The sequence below is a fragment of the Glossina fuscipes genome, unplaced genomic scaffold, assembly GCF_014805625.2.
Source record: "Glossina fuscipes isolate IAEA_lab_2018 unplaced genomic scaffold, Yale_Gfus_2 121, whole genome shotgun sequence".
NCBI lineage: Eukaryota > Metazoa > Arthropoda > Insecta > Diptera > Glossinidae > Glossina > Glossina fuscipes.
The window spans coordinates 6,556,383-6,576,312 of NW_023998464.1; the positions used below are offsets into that span (position 1 = coordinate 6,556,383).

Genomic DNA, 19,930 nt, shown 5'->3' on the forward strand with positions numbered 1-19,930 from the left:
CGTCATAATTTTTAAACAAAGTCCTCGCTAAATTCCCTGTTGAAAGGCAAAGCACAGAGTCGCTTATAATAAATAAATGGTTAAAAGCCCAACTTAACAACTTAAATGTTAACGCTAATCAGCTATGTTAAACGCGCAACTTAACAACGTGAATAACGGATATACATGCAAAACAAATGAGAACGAATATACGCTTATTTTATAAAGGGACGCAATGCATGCAAAACAAATGAGAACGAATATACGCTTATTTTATAAAGGGGCGCAATACATGCAAAACACATGAGAACGAATATACGCTTATTTTATAAAGGGGCGCAATACATGCAAAACAAATGAGAACGAATATACGCTTATTTTATAAAGGGGCGCAATATACATTACGTAGAAAATTTGTGCAGAAGTCAGAAATCAAAAGAAAGAAGTTTACTTACAGAAATTTCAAATCATTGAAAAACAAATACAGGGAACAAGATCGCGAAGGAAGACCTTCAGGTGATATAAAAGCAATTTCTTTAAATTTCCAATATAAATTGCTGTACTATTCGGTCATCGAATATCCATAAAGGTTATACAAACAGCAATCTGAATATAACAAAATATTATGATTATTATAATTTTAGACTAATGAAATAAATTCTTAGACTAAAAAAAAAACATTGAAACTGTAGGAAAATTCGAAAAACATTTTTCTCTTTATATGCCCTACATTATTCAGAATAAATGAAGTTTATGCGAACAGATCTATATCGTGTTTCTGCCTGCCGTGCGTTGTTGTTGTGTTCAATATACAAGTTCGCAACTTTTAATATATTTTGACAGCATTTTCTACGTTGATATCATGTTAATTAAATCGAATCATTTCCATAACCGTTCCTCACATCATGCCCCTATTTCGCTTACTCGGTGGCGAGGCACAGATTTAACTCCCTCAACCGCCAGTATTACTGCAGATACCCTCAGTTCATTAAATCCGCTCTGTTTGCTAATCCTAAATGCTTTTTTTAAATTTCTTAACTCTAAAAGAAAAATTTCCACATATCCCTCTCATGTTTCTTTTAATGGCTCTGATTCCTCGGATGATTTTGAAATCTCAAATCTGTTAGCTGAGTATTTCCGACGAAACTTTTCGATTGCTAATTTCGATTTATCAGCAAAGTACCCATATCCTATAACTAACTCGGTTTCAATTCCTAACTTGGTTATTTCGGAAGATGACGTTTTTAATGAGTTGAGTTCTCTAAAATATAGTTGTGCGCAAGGACCTGATGGAATTCCATCATGTGTACTTAAATCTTGCGCTGTCGAGTTATGTGGTGTGATCTCAAACATTTTTAACCTGTCCTTGAATTTAGGTGTTTTCCCTTCGTGTTGGGAGAGTAGTCTCCTTATTTCTATCCACAAAAGTGGAAGTAGACAATTTGTTGAGAACTATAGAGGCACAGCCAAGCTGAGTGTCTTGCCTAAGTTGTTTGAGCGAATTGTGACTGAGCATTTGGCCTTTGCCATTAATTCGTATATTTCTCCGCACCAGCACGGCTTTCGGAAAAGGCGATCTACAGTCACCAACTTGTTAGAGTTGACTTGTCATGTTTCCAAGGCTTTTTCTAGTGCGTCTCTCGCACAGATATTATATACACTGATTTAAGCAAAGCTTTTGATATGGTTAACCATAGACTACTTATCTTTAAAATCCAAGCCTCTGGCTTACCTTTCTTCTTAGTGGAATGGTTAAGCTCTTATCTGCACAATAGAACCTTCAGGGTTTTGTTTAACTTCATCACCTCGGATGAAATCTCCGTTATGTCCGGCGTACCTCAAGGAAGTCACTTAGGTCCCATTTTATTTAGTTTATACATTAACGATCTTCCATCGTTGGTTAATTCCAGCCAGATCTTAATGTATGCTGATGATGTGAAACTGTTTTCTTCCTTCTCTGTTCAACTTCAAAGTGACTTAGATAATTTTGTTGCATGGTGCTCTTTGAATCTTCTGAAACTAAATCTGAGTAAATGTAAGAAGCTTTCTTTCTCAAAAAGGAAATCGTTCATTCGTTCATGGGTTTAGGCGTTCTATTTGATTATAGGTTACGTTTCAATTTGCATATTGAGCTCTCGTTAACCAAACCTAGGTCCGCGCTTGGTTTTAGAAAGAGGTGGTCCGGAGAGTTTGATTATATTACGAAAAGGCTTTACATGTGTTTGGTTAGACCTATACTTGTGTATGCCTCTATTGTATGGTTTCCTTCATATAGGTGCTACGTAGATTCAATTAAATCTGTTCAAAAGCAATTCTTGCTGTTTGCCGTTAGGAATTTGGGTTGGGACCCGATTGCCCCTCTTCCACCCTAGGAATATAGGTTGCTTCTGTTATCCTTACCGTCACTCGAGAAACGTAGATTTGTTCTTGGCGTTTCCTTCGTAATCAAATTAGTAGCTTCTCTAGGCACTTCATCTTGATAAAGCTTAGTCAATGCAAATATAATTGCGAACTGTTTAACTCGCTCAGAGTTGTATGGAAGAACCTAAATGACGTCTATCACTTATTCTCATTAACGGACTCTTTAAAGTCCATTAAAGTAAAATTGCTTAATACGCGCGATTTACGTATGTCATACTTGAACTAACTTTTAACGTTAAAAAGTTATTATGCGTCGAAAGTTAATTGTTGTTAACTATTATCGTTTGCCAAGCTTATGCATCTTAGCGATGGCTTAGGGGTTCACTTGCAATTTGGTCCTGTACCGGTTGTGGGTGTGGCTCTTTGCTAGTTGTGTGCATGCTTTTTTTCTTTTTTCTTCTTATTTGTTTTATTGTACTTATACTAAGTTTTATTATTAATTAGTTTAAGATTTACTTTGAGAGTCAATTGAACTCGACTACCATATTGTTTTAGTTGAGTTTCTTGTATAAGTGAAATTAATAAATATATAAATAAAAAAAGGCTAGACTTAAAGCGGAGATTTTTTCAAATTTGGGACCCAATTGCCTCTCTTCCCCCCTATGAAAATGGATTGCTTCTATTATCCGTCACTTGAGAAACGTCCCTAAATGCCTCTCTAGGCACTTAGGCACCACTATCGTGGTTAAGCTTAGTCAATGTAAATGTAATTATGAGCTGATTAACCCGCTCAGAGTTGTTTGCAGAAACCTAAATAATGTCTATCATTTATTCTCATTATCAGACTGTTTAAAGTCTATTAAAGCAAGTTTGCTTAATATGCGCGATTTACCTATGTCGTGTTTAAGGTAACATTTCATTCTTAATATCCCATTTTTTACCAAATATAATATTGTGTTGTTAACATGTTGGTTGCCAAGCTTATGAATATATGCAACCCATTAGGGGCTCAGTTGGAACCTGGATCTGTTCTTGTTGCGGGTGTACTTCTGTGATAGCTGTGTACATGCGTTTTTTCTTTTTTTTCTGTCTTCTTATTTATTTATACATGAATTATTATTTTTAACTTTTTAATTTATTTTTAAACTTACTTTGTTATTATTATTGTTCTTTTTTTCCTTTTTGTATTGTATACTAGTTTTAAAACAATTACTATAAGATTTTCTATTAAGATGCACTGAATTCGACTGTAATTTTCTGTAATTTTCTTTAGTTGAATTCCATATATAAATGGGTAAATAAATAAATAAATAAATATATATCATGTCCTTATAATGTCCTGTATTTAAAATTGGGCACATCTGGAAAAGTTTAATGCTGTGTATGTTTATTTATAATGGTATGTTTAGTGGTTTTCTAGACAAATATCAGTGATTATTGCCTCCCAAAAAGTGTATTTTTCCCTTTGCCGTATAAACTTCCGTTCTTTCTGTCCCTGTCTACTAACTAGCGAAACTACAGCCATGGTTGACTCTAATTTGGCAGTATAAGGAGACTTAAGAGATGAAGAATAGGTGGAAGATATTGTTCTTTCCGGTTCATTACCGCCAATGAAATACCACTAACCTCGATTGCGTGTGCATTCTAAAATCAAAGTGTGCTTGTAGATGCGCACGACGGTTACAGCAGTCCAAACTTCTAAACACTATGAAACACAAAAGTGTTTTTGAAAGCACTCACTGATTTTAAAATGAGGGTCAACGTGTTAATCTAAAGAATATATCGAAGTAACCATAGATACGAAAAATACTTATTCCGTTATGTTTATAACATTCCTTTGCGAATAATCATGAGGAATTCGCAGTCTTTTTAAGAAAAATTTTCAGAGCTGCGTGTAAATATTTGAAACATTGTAATTTTCCGATTTATTGTATTTTTTATGTATATTAAGATTAGAGCTTTACATTAGCAATCTATACTAAAACTACAACAATTGCGATCTGTTTATGAAAATCGTCTTTTGTTTAAAAATCACATTGCGAATTAATGTTGAGACCATTGTATGGACTTTAAATCGATACCTTCCTGCACCATTTCCCAGAGAGGAGACATTTCTCTAAGCCGCTCAACATGTTTTATGCATTTATCAGCAGTGTAATCAACTTCCTCGATTGTGGTAAATCGTCCAATACCAAATCTAATAGTTTTCTTTAGTGAATGATGAATATTTAAGCAATGCTTCTACTTACCTTATAGAACTGTGTGCTAAATCCTCATCTGCACCTATGGCACGCAGTACGTATGAAGGCTCTAACGAAGCTGAAGTACATGCTGAACCTGATGACAAAGCTACGTCTTTGAGAGCCATTAATAGAGATTCGCCTTCTACGTACGCAAACGATAGATTTAAGCAACCATTATAGGTCTGCTCCGGATCGCCGTTACGTATAACTTGTGGTAACGCTTGTGTAAGACGATCCAATAAACGTTTAGATAAAAAATCTATCCATTTGCTATCGTATTCCATTTCCTGTTGAGCTAATTCGGCTGCGGAACCCAAGCCTACAGCTAAAGGGGCTGGCACAGTTCCACTACGTAAGCCTCTTTCTTGCCCACCACCACTTTGTACAGGCTCAAGACGTACCCTAGGACGTCGCCTTACATACAAAGCCCCCACGCCTTTTGGACCATAAATTTTGTGGCCCGAAATTGACATAAGGTCAATATTCATATCATTAACGTTAATAGGAATTTTTCCAACAGCTTGGGCGGCATCTGTATGAAAGAATACTTTCTTTGAACGGCAAAGCTTACCGATTTCGGCGACTGGTTGTTTAACACCTGCCGACGTAAAAATATTATAAACCACAAAACAGAATTTAAGACGCATTTCTTACCAATTTCATTGTTGACAGTCATCACGGATACTAAAGTGGTATCGGGTGTGAGAGCTTTTTCCATCTGTTGCATATCAATAATACCATTTGGCTCTACAGGTAAATAAGTAACGCGAAAGCCCTCATTTTCAAGGGCACGACAGGAATCTAAAACACACTTGTGCTCGGTTTGAGTAGTTATAACGTGTTTCTTTTTAGTGCCGTAAAATCTAAACAATCGGACACGAATTCTTTATTTTATTCATGAATATCGGTACAAAGGAGCTTAACTATTACCTGGCTACACCTTTAACGGCTATGTTATTGGATTCTGTTGCTCCAGAAGTAAATATAATTTCTTTGGGATCGGCTCCGATAAGTTGTGCAACCTGTTCACGAGCTTTCTCAACAGCACGCTCACTTTCCCAGCCGTACGCATGTGTGCGCGAATGGGGATTACCATAAAAATTTGTTAAGTAAGGTAACATTGCATCCAAGACCCGCGGATCCTAAACACAAACAACGTTTATTACTAGAAAAACTGATTACATTTTGAGACAATATACCAAGGGCGTGGTGGCTTGAGCGTCTAGATATAAAGGTCTGCCTTGTATATTTTCGGCTTTAATATTAAATCGTACTCTTTTTCGCCGAAATTCTGAAAAAGGTATCAAAAGTGTTTTTTAAAGACTAAAAATCATATTGGGCCTTTATACCTTCTGAGGGCGATTGCTTTTCCACGGGTTCTATATCTTGTTGTTGTTGTGTCGAGGAATGTCTTAAACCGGACGAAAGCAGCTGAACTTGAAAAACCTTATTTGGTTTCAAAAACTTATTTAATTTTTCATATATTCTTAACATTTTCGCAAAGTAAAACTTTTGTTTGTGGTTAATAACTTATAATAAAAAATATTTCGTAATTTAATTTCGTCAATCCTTAAGTTTAGCAACGCATATATTCAAAACAAAAAAACTGCAACAGCTGTTATCAACAAGAATGTAATCAAACATATAATCAGCGAAAGCATAAGAAGTTATTTAAAACCTTACGATATTTCACACACTAATGCCCAGTTAGACAATTAGTTAACGTAAACTGCTATTTTAACGCTATTTATTGCGCTATTTATAAGATGAAATCATAGTTAAGCTATTCTGACTTAAACGTACTTACTAATAGAAAACTGAACTCTATATTTTATAGAAAATGCGTGGTTGAGGTTTTAAACACAACTTTGTGTCATTCTGGTTTTAGGAGTTAACAAGTCGCAAGTGACAACTCGATTAAAAGCCGCGCTGCCGTATTATTTTATATGAAAAAATAAACAGATCCTCTTCTTCTTAAATTTTTAGGGAGTCAAATGTTAGGCGCTTAAACTGAAACATTCGCTCTACTTTCCTAAATTCAATGGGCGCGTAGTTTGTCTGTTTGGCGCTCACTGAAACTTGGTTAAAGCCTGATTTATATTCGTCGGAACTTTTTCACGATTCTTTCCAGGTTTTCAAAAAGGATCGATTGGATCGCACTGGTGATGGTTTCTGAATTGACATATGTGCAACGGTTCTTGAATACTTGTGACAACATTTTTCAATTGTTGATTCCGATGGTGCTGTTCACTATCTGATCGTATCTCATCAGAAAGTCGGTTTCGTTTCTTAACTTGGTCATTTCAGAAAACGACGTTTTACATGGTTTGAGATCTCTAAAATATAGTTATGCCCTAGGGTCTGATGGCATTTCATCACGTATACTTAAATCATGCGTTGACGAGCTATGTGGTGTTATTCCAAAAATTTTTAATCAGATGTTTCCTTATTCCGTTTCACGAATGTGATAGCAGACATCCCGTTGAGAACTACAGAGATATTGCCAAGTTGAGTGTCTTAACTTATATTATTTGAGGGAATTGCTACTAAGCATTTACCTTTTCCCAAAAAGAAAAAAGAAGCCGCGAATTTCTCACAGTTTACTTGCTATGTTTTTAAGGCATGTTCTAGTGGCTCTCGCACGGACGTCTGATTTTAGTGAAGCGTTGGACTTAATTAATCATCCTCATAACAGATCATTCATGTTTTACCTCGGATGAATTTTCTGTGACGTCTAGTCTCCTTCAAGGCAGCCACTTAGGGCCCCTTTCAGATATTCTATAGATCAACGATCTCCTCTCGGTGATTAAATGCAGCTATATCTTAATGTACGCTGACGATGTTAAACAGTTTTCTTGCTTCTCCTTGTAATCGCAGTTGTAACGGTTTCAAATTGACCTAAATAAGTTGATTACATGGTGCTCGTTGGATTTTATGAAATTAAACCTAAAAAAATGCAAAAAGATTTCTTTCTCAAGGAGGAGGTCATTTAATATTGAATATTTTATCGAGTCATACCAGTGGGAAATCGTAGATTTGTTCATCGATTTAAGGATTCTATTTGACAAAAGATGACGTTTTAATTTGAACATTGAACTTTCTTAAAGTGAACCTAGTTCACCGATAGGTTTCATTTAAAGGTGGTCCAAAGAGCTTAAGGATTCTTACATTACAAAAAGGCTGTACATGTGCTTAGTTATATTAATACTTCAGCATGCCTGCCTGGTGTTATGTAGATTCAATTGAATCCGTTCAAGAGCAATTCTTGCTGCTTACCACTAGGAATTTGGCCTGGGACACCATCATCTCTTTGCCTCCTTATGAAAATAGGTTGCTTCGGTTATTCTTACCACTGCTTGAGAAACGTAAACTCATTCTTGGTGTTATCTTCTTAACTACGTTACTAAATGGTATTGTCGATTCGCCCACATTACTTGGTGAAATAAACCTTAATGTCCCTAATTGATACTCTAGGAATTTTATCTTCATAACGCTTAGTCAATGTAAATATAATTATGAGCTGTTTAATTCGTTAAAAGTCATTTGGAGAAACCTATATAATATCTATTATTTACTTTCAACACCGATTTATTTCAATTCTATCAAAACAACTATCCTTAATACGAGGGATTTGCCTAAGGCATCTTTAAACTAACTTGCAATCTTAGCATCTTACTATTGTTCGAAAATTAACTGGTATTGTTTACTGTTATCGGTTGTCAAACTTTTGTCTGTTTGCAATGGCTCACTTGCAACATGGATCTGTGCTGGTTGTGTACATTACATTTTGCAATTATATTTTGCCCTATGTACTTTGTATTAGTTTTTAATATTAATTAGTATAAGATTTACTTGTGAGAATCAATTGAATTCCGCGTAGTGGGAATTTTGTAGAGTGAGAAGTGCTGAAAAACGTGTATGTGTAAGAGTCCAATGAAACTGATGAAGATTGCGAAAGTAAGAGGATGCCTGAAAGACTAGATTTATAATTTGGTTGTAAATATGTATACGTGTTGATGACAGGCTTTAAAAAAGGAGATGATAGCAATGTAGGTTGCTAAATTGTGTGAACGTAAAATGTCTAGAGCGCTGCGATCGTGAAGACCACGCGCAGACAGTTTGCGAAGTATGGAATGGCGAAAAGAACCGGCAATATTCGGGCATACAAATAACATATGATCAAAAGATTGCAAAACACTCATTATGTTAATTTTGAACAGGTGATCATTGGATTTCTTCTGATTAAACATCGGCAAATAATGCTTCGTCTGAGATCGCAATTGGTAAACCAAAGTGTTAAATTAATTAGGTGTTAAGTGAAGTAGGGAGTGGAATGACGACGTAAATTGAATTATTCCAGCGTTGTAGCCAAGAAGAGATTGACCTGTTTTTTGTCGACTGCCCTCAAACCAACGGAAATCAGAGCGCAATCATTGCTATATGTAGGTGTGGAAGATGCAATGTTATCTGCAGTAGTATTTCCAGGAATACCCATATGGCTGGGCACCCATAAGAAATGATGACAGAATGCATCAGGTTTGGGAATGTATAAAAAAAGATATAATTTCTAACACATAAGTATGAGCTTCACCTGAGGGAAACGATTACAAGGCGAATAAGATAAATTTACTGTCGGACACGATCATGAATTTCTCCTGCGACTAAGTTCTTGCCAATCGCGTGGCGTCCAGAGTCACGAAGCATTCAGCCGAAAATACGGAGCTGCTTGATTGGTTTGAGAAATAAGCTTCGACGTTAATATTTGAAAACCAGAGACCGCTGCCTACAACGTCGGACATATGCTCATGCCATATGCGTCAGATAGGTTCTCCACCTTTTTTATGAGTTGCAGCGGGTCACGTAGGCCTGTGTAATTTAGTTTCCATTTGCGAATGAAGCCGGTAGGTGACGTACTACCTCCCACGTAGTGGAAATCTTCTCTGTCAACACTCTTTCCCATATACCATACCATATAAGTAAAGCTGTAAAGTATGAAGAAAAATCATCATAATTAATCGATTTAAGATGCACTTAATTAATTACAATGCCCGCTTTTTTTTAGAATAATTAAACTTATTAAAATATATTTGCGGCAGTTTTGTTTTTCATCATATGATTTGTAAGATCTAAAGAGTAAAACGTATTTATATTTAAATATATTAGGATTCCTTTTGGCATAATCTTGAAAAAAATATATATATATATAAAAAGAAGGAAGTAATGCAGTAACAAAAAGAAAGACACGTAAAATTATCTTGCGGATTGAAATCAAAATTTTTATCGGATTTCAAGAAAAGAAAAATCCATTTAAGCTTAAACAATCTTCTAATTTTATTTATTTTTTTTTTTCAAGTTTTAATTGCCTGAACTGGGAAAGGAGTAAGGGCAGATAGTAGTTAACGTAAGTAGTTTACTGTATGCGGCCTATAGAGTATCTTTTTCGCATGCTTATAAGAATTCTATAAAAACGGATATTCCCGCCTCCGTCATATGAGATATTTTACGTTGCTGGAATAGGAGGCGTTCCGTCAAAGAAGAAAGAATGATTAATGATACCCCGCTAAAGGAAATCCTAATTAAACCTTGCGAAAGGGAATAGAATTTTGACGATTTACATCCTGAAGGGAATCCGAAAAGTCGAAAGGAAGCCTTATCTACATTTCAAACAACCCCTACTGCCTTTTGGGGACCTGGAACATATATTGTAGCAGATTAGAGGCAATGAACTCAATGATCAGCAAAAATCAAAACAACCCAAAATTGATGAAACTCTAGATGTAGACGAAAAGCAACAACAAAGCCATTTGGAAAGATCATACAACCGAAAATAATATTTTTAATAGAATATGTGACAATCTAAAGAAATACAAATTTTATGTATATAAAATAAATAATTTACAAAATAATAATAATAATAACAGAAAAGTTGCCGTCCGCTGTTTGGCGAGGATAACCATTATTAACAAGTTGTGTATGAGTTCCACTATTTATTAATTTGATGTTATGAGAGGATATCTTCTCTCTCATCCCACCTAAAAGAAAACATCAATTCTGTGAAAGAAAATCAAGTTTCTGAAATCAGCTTTCGTACCTATTCTAAGCGGATGTCCTATTAATTTCGGCTTGTCCATTAAGATATCTTTAGTATTGCGGAGGACACGAAATGTTTGCGGAGTTTTCGAGCATGTCTCTGTTTGTAAGACGGTGTCGACTCTTTGCGGAAACACTTCGTTTTAATGTATGTATGTAACCGGATTGCAATCGAAAATCTAACGAATCCTTAGGTATTTTATTCGTGGGTAGAAAACGTTTGCTTGCCCTCACCGAACTCAGTGTTTGATGATAAAAAAGTCGTTCATGAGGCTTCAAACCCGTGTACCACTCTTTTCGCGATTCTAAGTCGGCAAGGACACGCAAATTCTACCTCTCTCTCTAGATAAGGTGCATACGAATAATCCCGCACTCTCACCGTCTCGGTTCGTCTAATGTTTTTATCCCCAAAGATATCCATTCTTTACATTTTCTTACTGGAGGAATTTTTTTTTTTAATTCTTTCTCAATTTTCCTTTTTTTTTTGTCGCAGTAATTTAGCTCAAAAACAAGGCGCTTGGGAACGGTTTATGAATTCACAACGCAGAAGTAAACAATCTAACTTCGAATTCTGGCAAATTAAAGGAGAAGTGAATGAGCAAGCTAAATGAATTATGCATAAAACATAAATGTTAAAATAATATAAAAAATTATACAATCAAATATATAAAAATAAAAACTAATATTTTTTTAAAATTACAAATCAAATTTATTTTTATTTTTATAATACCAGGGACATGAAACACCATCAAATGGCTTGCTCCAGGCCCGTTCATATAAGGACGTTTCAAAATAGGACCACATTCACTATCGCGTTTCATTCGGCTAAGACCCGTCAGCTTGGGCTTCGTAATTCTTCGCCCTGGAGAAAAACCTGTGTCATCTGCAAAAAAATTCAAAGCTTTCTGGGAATCTTGTGCTTTTTATTTTTTCGTATTGTAGAACAAGCGCTTTCATCAGTAGAATAATCCATAGTTTCGTTTTTAATCCTTGAATCTTGTTCTTTAAATTTCCAGAGAGTGAGAGTCCCCTTAGCGTCGAATGAATTATCTAATTTTTCCTTTTTAAATTTTCCTAGATGCGATTGGTAAAAATTCCTCCATGTTTTCTAATAAATCTGGCTCTAATGCTGCTTAAGTTCCATTGACAATATTTTCGGATTTCACTACTGTAGCGGATATAATGCTACGTTCATATACTATAAAGGATATCTCAGTTTCGATTTTTCTGGTTGAGTTCAGCAAAGCAAGTAAACTGTTCGCGTTGCTAAAGTTCTTCGAACGCACCAAACATTCAATTTTAAGAAACTCATTCTGGTATTGCTTCTTATTGAGATTCCTCGCTTGGCTGCATTTAGTTGATTGTAAAGAAGCATTTCCGATTTTGGAAAAGTTTTTGAGCGATGTTATAGTCGGCTGTGATTGCAATTGCTCAACATTATGTTCCAGATTTCTTTTGCAACTTTTTGGAGAACCTTCTCAACTGTTGATAATGCAGAGCCATTCTGTTCAAAATTGTCTTTTTTGGTAGGAGCGGGATCACAATTACTCAAAATTGATTCAGGTGGTTATAAAACGTCGTGGTGTTGCACTATTTGAATTTCCTGGTCTGCAGACTTGATATCAGTTTTGGTTTTGCAAGTATTGTCTTGATTTTTTTCCAAATTGATGCTTGGCACACTTACTATTAGAGTACCGTGGGTTTGTGTTAAGGCGTCCACGCTAAAAAATTTCATTTGGCATACCATACAAGCATGCAATTGAAAACAACAATGCGCTGCCAGCATTTTGAACTCTACGATTTCTAATATTTCATTAAGGATAGCACCTTCTGCCGCCACACCAGCTGAACTTTTATCCAGTTCTATAAATAATTTATCTTAGTGTTCTAAAATGACATTTCTTTTAAAATTCTTAAAGCCACTTACTATTGCACGATAAACGTAAATTCAATTCTTCATTTAGTTGCGTATGTCAATGTTGTAATTGCAGTTCCTGTGGACGTATACTTAGTTCTTCATCACGTTTACTGAAAACGAAAAACAAAACAGGAGAAATAGACACGTATATGTAATAAAAAAAGCACCGAATAGAAATAAAATGCTTAGATCATCGTACTTCATACGTGCTTTGCTTAATGCATCGAAAAACACAGGGAGTTGTGCCAAACCGACAAATAATCCCAGGAAGTTGTGCCAAACTGAAATGAGACAGTCCCAGGAAGTACCATACTCCGGCATCACATTATTAAAAATCCGCTTTGGTTTCTATTGCTGCAGATACTCCAATACTCCGCTCATTACTGCCTGAAGAACTAGAACGAAGTCTGAAAGGTTCACAGGTTTTCGGCACGTTTCTTCGAGATTTTAGAAATACCTGGACGGTAGAAAGAAAAGCAAAAGTTCTTCTTGAAAGGTCTTTGATGATTTTTACTATGTATATTAAAACAAGAAGGACTTAATACAAAGCCGTGTAGAATAACTTTGAATTATCTCCTGTGTGCTCATAGTTGTTAATTAGCATGTTTATTATAAAGAAAGAGGTCACGTAATAAATTACAGAATCTGATAGGGATATTTAAAGAGAGTAAAATAGAGAAAAAGAGAAGCCGAAGAGAGCAAAAGTAACAATGTTGTCTTGGATGAATCTAGAACGCCGGAGACAAAACTGAAAATTACTGAGTACAATACTAGCCGTGAGTACAATACTTTCTCAACAACAGACTGAGAAATGAGAATGATACCGCTAATGAGTCCTTTTTTCTTAGCTAAAAATTAATCATAAATAAAAAAAAAGAAAAGAATTACGAAAAGAGAAAAGTTTCGAAATTTCTTTTGCATATAAGAAGAAACTATTGAAATTTGAATAGAATCGATAATTAAATGAAAAAAATTGAAAGATTCAAAATTTTCACCTAAAATATGTTAAATTATTGACTGAGAGCCTTCTATGTGCAAAGAGTAGTCAGAAATCATTGAGAGGCAGTGTTCCGCGCAAATTTATAAGAAAAACCACTTGTAGAATGCATTGAGAGGCAGCGTTCTGCGCAGTCACGTCAAGTACAAGGGTGGAAACTAAAGCAATACATCTGTAGTAGCTAACATTAATCGGCCAATTTATTCGTTTTTCTTAAAGTGATATCTTGGAAGACGTACCAAGACGGGAGTACTCAACCGGTGATTCGAATGTTGTTAAATTGCTTGAGTAGAGTTAGTCTTTTTTCAATGTTCAACACCTTGAGTTTATTTTTATTTTTTTTTGTTTGTTTAGAGATGGATTGGAGCAGTTAAGTTAATGTTAGATCCATAATCCAGAAACGAAGTTGAGAGCGATTGATGAAAAAATTTAAGCATAGGTAGACTGATGTGGCAGAGTGTTCGCAATGGGAGGCTGTCAATCCATAAATCACCGTACTTGGTACTGTACTGTCAAGATCCGGCTAATAATGCCGATAAAAGAAAAAGTGTAGGCGATTCGTGATTGTAATAGAAATACTAAATGTAAAATTATAATTAAAACTCAGCTGATTTGATAAAGGCAGTCAGTTGCTTGAAATGCCTAAAGTTACCAGCACGAAAAATTTCATATAGATTGTTATACAGGTTAAATATACTGAAAGATTGTCTAAGGATGTCAAATCTCCTGCACTCAAAAATAAGGTGCTCGGCAGACTCAGTAATATTGCAATCCTCACAGATGTCAAAGGAGGAGACTTTGATCATTTTAAAATAGACCTTGTCGTAGGTGTGATTACTCATAAGACGGTGAAGAACTTTAAATTCCCATGTTGTGAATTTTACTTTAGGTAAAACCGTGGGTGTCAAAAAAGGGTAAATTTTGTAGAACAGCCGGTCACTTTTTTCTTTAGCTAAAACATGATACTCATCTTTCCATTCTTTTACGATGAGTTTTTTGACTAGCAGAAAAGCTTCGCTGGTGGGGTAGTTTATGGACAAAACTGTACCATCGAACCTAGCTTGACGAGCATGGAAGTCAGCTTTTTCGTTGATACTAAAACCGCAGTTACCTGGGATCCAGATGATGTGGCATTTTTCAATACTTGCGTCTTTTAAAAGGTTGTAAATATCGAAGACATACTTATTGAATGGGTCTTTGTTCTTGATTAAAATTAGAGCAGATTTGCTGTCAGAGAAAACTACAAATTTTTTCAGCTTAATTTCAGATGCGTGGATGATTGCTTGTCTGATGGCCAGAAGTTCAATGAAAGTGGATGATAGTTCTTGTAGAACTTTGAATTTTTCTATAAGTAAATTTGGGTATTCAATAATTGAAAAACTAGAGATGTCCGAATTGATACATCCATCCGTTGCGTATATTTTGAAGTTATTTTCGACGAAGTGGTTAAGTTTTTGCAGACAAGCGATTCGAAGACAAGACCCTGATCGATTTTTTTTTGAGTTGGTGATTGAATTAAGTAAGTTTAATTCAACTACGCATTTATCATGAATAATATTATTCCAGGAGGGTATTGAGTTAACTTTATTGAAGATGTTACTGAATTTTTTGAAGCAGTTAGAGTAACTACTGATGACATGATTGTGTCTGGAAGCGACCTCGCCAAAGAAGGCAGGTTTGAAGATTTTTACCTTGAGAAGTTCTTTTGCAGTTACAAGATAAATTCTCTTAGCAACGGGGAGTTCATAAGAGATGGAACGTAAAATTGATGTTGGTGTTGAGGGGGACAAACCGGTACAACGTCTTAGGATTGAGTGTTGAAAGGTTTGTATTTTTTTTAATGTATACGCAGGAGCGTTACACGATGTAGAGTAGGGATATTCAATTTTGGATCTAACAATAGATTTGTAAACGTTTAATGCTTTCCTAGGTGGGAGTCCGGTGTGAATGTTGTTCAGAAGTTTGATGACATTTGAGCCTGTGTTGCAATTTTCGAGGCTATCCTTGTAATGCTCATGCGTGGTTAAACTTGAGTTGATTATTCTGCCCAAAAATTTAAAAGAGGAAGACGGACTGATTTTTATACCATTGATTGTAATGTAAAAAATTTTTTTGGGACCCTTAGCAAAGCGAATGACTTTTGATTTTTCCGGGTTGAAAGTTAGATTTAAGTCTGCACAAAGTTTGTGAAAAAGATTGGCTTTAGTGTCGAGGTTACGGACTGGTTCCATTAATGATTTTCCAGCAGAGATAATGAGGACATCGTCAGCATATTGAAATAAATGGGTAGAATTGTCCTGTAATTGATGTAAACCGGCTGTGTAAAAATTGAAGAGAACTGGGCTGAGACAGCTACCTTGAGGTAAGCCTCCACAAACTGCGACTGTATATGAATCTAATACGAGAGTTCTCGAGGAAAGAAAGTTGAGAACCCAATGCCTACTTTGTGTCGGGATTTTAAAATCAGATAGAATTTGGTCCAGTTTCGCTAAGTTTACACAGTCGTAAGCTTTATTAATGTCTAAGCAAAGCATGACTACCTGGTTTCCATTTACTTTTTCATTTGCAATTGTGAAAAGGACTTCATTAAGGCACATACCGGTGGAGATATTTTTTTGGTAAGCAAAGGACCTTGACGGGAGAAGGTGTGAGTGATTCAGGAATTTTGTTAGTCTCTTTAATCATTTGGTTGGTAATTTTAAGAAGAACAGGCAAGAGGGATATGGGTCTGAAGTTAGTGAATATTTCAAGATCTTTTCCGGGTTTAGGAATGGGCACTATTTTAATTGTGCGCCAAACGGTGGGAAACGAGTTGGTCATCCAGCGCCAGGTCATTAAGGACGTGCATGAGTTCATCAAGGGAGAATGGAGAGATGTTTTCCATCCGAGAGTTAAGTAAGGAGGTTTGGAGACCACATGTCGAGGGAACTTGAGCTTTCAGCCATTCAAGGTAGGATTTGTTGTTGAGATCATCCCAAATGGGGTGTTTGTATTTCTTTTTTGTGATGCGATGACCATTTAAAAATTTCCAGAATGGCTTTGTATTGCTATTTGAGCATAGCTCTTCGATAACGAGGGCTCGTTGGCATCTTTTGGCTTTTCTAATCGATTTCTTCCATTCTTTTTGTGATAACTTGAAATCTTCAAAATTAGAAATATTGGGGTATTTGGAAAATTTTTGTTTAGCAGCCTGTAATCTACGGAATTGTGAAGTGAGCAGCTCGTTCCACCAAGGTTTTGGTGAGTAGGAATTCGAGATAGCACCTTGAGTTTACTATTATGAATGCCATCTAAGCTTGGCTATGTGTCTTTAGAGAGACTAATTGCTTTATTGAGTTCAGAGAGGGAAATGTCATTTAAAAAGAAATTATCGCGTTGCTCATCACATGGCACAGACGGCATTACTGGACCATAAGGTCCAGCGAGCGTACCACAAAGTTCGTTAAAGTGTTGTGCCGATGTAGAGCATTGAGAGGAGGTTCTTTAAAAATTCTCCCTGTACGCCAAAGATCTGAAACTGACATTTTGCTATTAACATTTTTACAACATTTTTTCCAACCCTTATGTTTTTCCACTCTGATAGTATATGCGTATTCTATTCCAACACCAGCTAGGATTTTGAAATTTATTCTAGAAGGAGACCTTTCACATTTATTTACAGTAAGTCTAAAGGTGAGTCATTGAGTTGGATGGTGTTTGATATGTTACGGACAATGTTGTTAAGCGAAGAGGATATGATATATTTTGGAACTTGATAATATGAGAAGTTAGGGACCGTTTTCAATTAAACAATGAGAGGCGCCTAGAATATCATTAAGAAGGCTGTAGAAGGTTAGGGAACTAAGGTTAGATGTGAATGATGCAGTTACAAGCTCCAATGGGATCACTGTTTACATAACTAGAAGCATAGGAGAGTGAAAACTAGTTAGATAGTGTTGGAGTTACGATGGAATCTAATCGAATTGAAAATCAATCATGAGATTGAAGAAAAGTTTCGGAAATAATTGCCACGAAAATATCATTGCAATAAAGATGTTCGAGTTGTTTGAGTTTATTACGAATATTAGGTGTAGTTGAATTGATTTAACGTCGTTATTGAGAGGAAGTAAATTAGAAGCGTATGGTACAGGTAATAGTAGAGTTCGATTTGGAAGTATATTTTCTAGATTATAACTTATGTACAAATTCAGAAATTTGATATGTTGAGCTGGAGATATTGATAGGATCAACACTCATTTCATGATTAAGCGAATATTTAATTGATGTAGAAGCCATAGGCTCAGGATTTAATAGCTTTTTGCTGGGAATGGAGATAATAGACCCAGAATTTAATGTCTTTTTGTTTGGTGCCGCGACAGGAGTGTCACGATTAGGTTGCTTAATTGGGGGGAGGCAAGCTCGAAAATTCTTCAAATGAAAGGGTGAAATTTTTTGCTTGGTTGGGCATAGGTACTTTGAGAGAAGGAATAAACTTTGGATTTAACACAATCCGCAGCATGTTTTTTGCATTTTAAATGATGAGTGAGATCATTGAGCATGCTTTTGACTAGCTCAAATTGTGTCAGTGTAACCAAAACGCAATACTTGAGACACTGTTAAATCGGATCGATGCAAGGTTTAACATGGTTAATGCTATCTATTCAAATGTGTGAAGGTAAAGTTTTCTCCAACAAAATTTATACCAAGTTTGTCCAACGTCACACGAGAATTGGTAACATTATCAAATATGGAGAAATTTGGAGAAATGACAAAATTTCTTAAACTTTGAAGAAATTTGATAAAGATTCAAACAATAATAAACCTTTTTAGGAAGCTCTAGTTAGAATCACTTTTTCGGCAAAAGCGGAGCATATAAATTATAAACGCATTATTAAGTGGTGCATTAGCAGCAATCAAAATTGCCGTTGATGCGTCGGCTGTAATTATTTTTACTTTTTAATAGAAATAAAGAAGTTTTTAATGTTAGGACAAATTATTGTCAAGTTTTATTATAGGCAAAGCACAGTTCCTGTGTTGAATGAAAATTGAATATCCACCTCTGTACAAAGCATAAGTTCTGGCTGTGGGGAGCGAGGATATAAACGGTTGTGCAACTATACAGACCCAAAAAGGAGTATAACTTATAAACAGCCAAATGATGAAACTTGGAAGATGTGATGTTGTAGGTTGAGTACCATGAATACGCCGGACGGATGCTAAAGTTGCCCCCGTTTTTAGCTTTTCTCAATATTTCTATCATTATTCGAATTCGGCAAAACACGTGCGTCCAAAACACGGCCGTTGTTTATTGAAATTTTTCCTACACTAGAAAGTTGTCCAATTTTTTTAACAAGTTTGGTAAACTTGTTTTTTTCTTGCAGATTGTCTCAGAGCAAACATTTCTTTTTATGAACTCTTGGCGTAAATATTGGCAAAATCTATGTTTATTTGTAAACAATGTAAATAATGTAGACAAATGTAAACAAATAAAAATGTGCGAAACACACACGGTACTACTTTTACAGCAACAAAGTGTAAGCGAATATAGACCTAACGAATCAGCAAAGTAAACAAGTTAATTTGCAAGCATACGTAGCATATTATGGATGGCATTTGTGGATATAAAACATATTGTGGACGACATTTGTGGATATAACAGGTATTGTGGATGGCATTTGTGGATATAACAGGTATTGCGGTCGCCTGGATTAAAGAGAAAGCATTCTTATCGAGTTTATATGAAAAATATAACATCTCAGAACATTGGCATCCCTGTTATGTATAAGTGACATACCAAAGCAAATTTTACTCTCAAAAATGTTTCCATAAGAAACAATAAATATTTCCATAAGAAACATTACTCTCAAAAAATTAAACAGTTCTTTTTCAATTTTCATAGAGAAAAACTTTCTACGAAAATTTTCATAAGAATAAAAATTTTCATGAGCAAAATATTATCGTTGCGATTGGATGTAAGAGTGCGCTGATTTCGGCAGAAAAAAAAGGAAAACTCAACTTTTTAGTAAATTGGAAAATATTGGAGTGCAGTGTGAGCAGTGTGAAATACTAAAAAATAATTGAATTCTGCACTGTGTGCAAAAAATTTGCAATACAAAAATATGCAACTAGAATTAAACTGTAAAATAAATTAGAGAAAATCGAAATACTTAAACGAAAAAATTTGGAAAATTCGATAATATTTCACACATGTAGAAGGAAAAGAATTTTCATTTATTAATGCTTTCGTTTTCTATTCTGGTGGGATCGACCACCACCCTAGGCAACCTATAAAGCAAACAAAATAATAACAAAACAATAGGCCTTTGCCGGGCTTAGAAGAAAAATGTTATGACAACAAATACA

The 19,930-nt window shown here is 35.3% G+C and overlaps 2 protein-coding genes, 1 long non-coding RNA gene and 1 pseudogene across 3 annotated transcripts in view; all 4 read right to left on the reverse strand.

Annotated features, from left to right (window-relative positions):
* The window catches only part of LOC119640375, a 15,671-nt gene extending 10,450 nt beyond the window's left edge, over window positions 1-5,221 (reverse strand). The window contains exon 1 of the mRNA XM_038038347.1: window positions 5,210-5,221. The gene's annotated coding sequence lies outside the window, so the exon portion shown is untranslated. The remainder of the gene's footprint in view (window positions 1-5,209) is intronic.
* On the reverse strand, window positions 4,230-6,218 carry LOC119640374 (cysteine desulfurase, mitochondrial). Its single transcript, XM_038038345.1, has 6 exons — window positions 5,933-6,218; window positions 5,783-5,874; window positions 5,514-5,725; window positions 5,238-5,446; window positions 4,590-5,181; window positions 4,230-4,537 (listed from the first exon to the last, which is right to left on the reverse strand). Exons 1-6 carry the CDS (start codon window positions 6,075-6,077, stop codon window positions 4,384-4,386), a joined length of 1,404 nt encoding a protein of 467 aa, XP_037894273.1. The 5' UTR covers window positions 6,078-6,218; the 3' UTR covers window positions 4,230-4,383.
* A 4,092-nt stretch (window positions 6,219-10,310) lies between these two features.
* On the reverse strand, window positions 10,311-11,094 carry LOC119640517 (annotated as a pseudogene).
* A 565-nt stretch (window positions 11,095-11,659) lies between these two features.
* On the reverse strand, window positions 11,660-13,112 carry LOC119640354. The gene is made up of 3 exons (XR_005247657.1): window positions 12,791-13,112; window positions 12,601-12,701; window positions 11,660-12,536 (listed from the first exon to the last, which is right to left on the reverse strand). It is a non-coding gene; the product is annotated as an uncharacterized LOC119640354 (long non-coding RNA).
* Window positions 13,113-19,930: the final 6,818 nt, after the last annotated feature.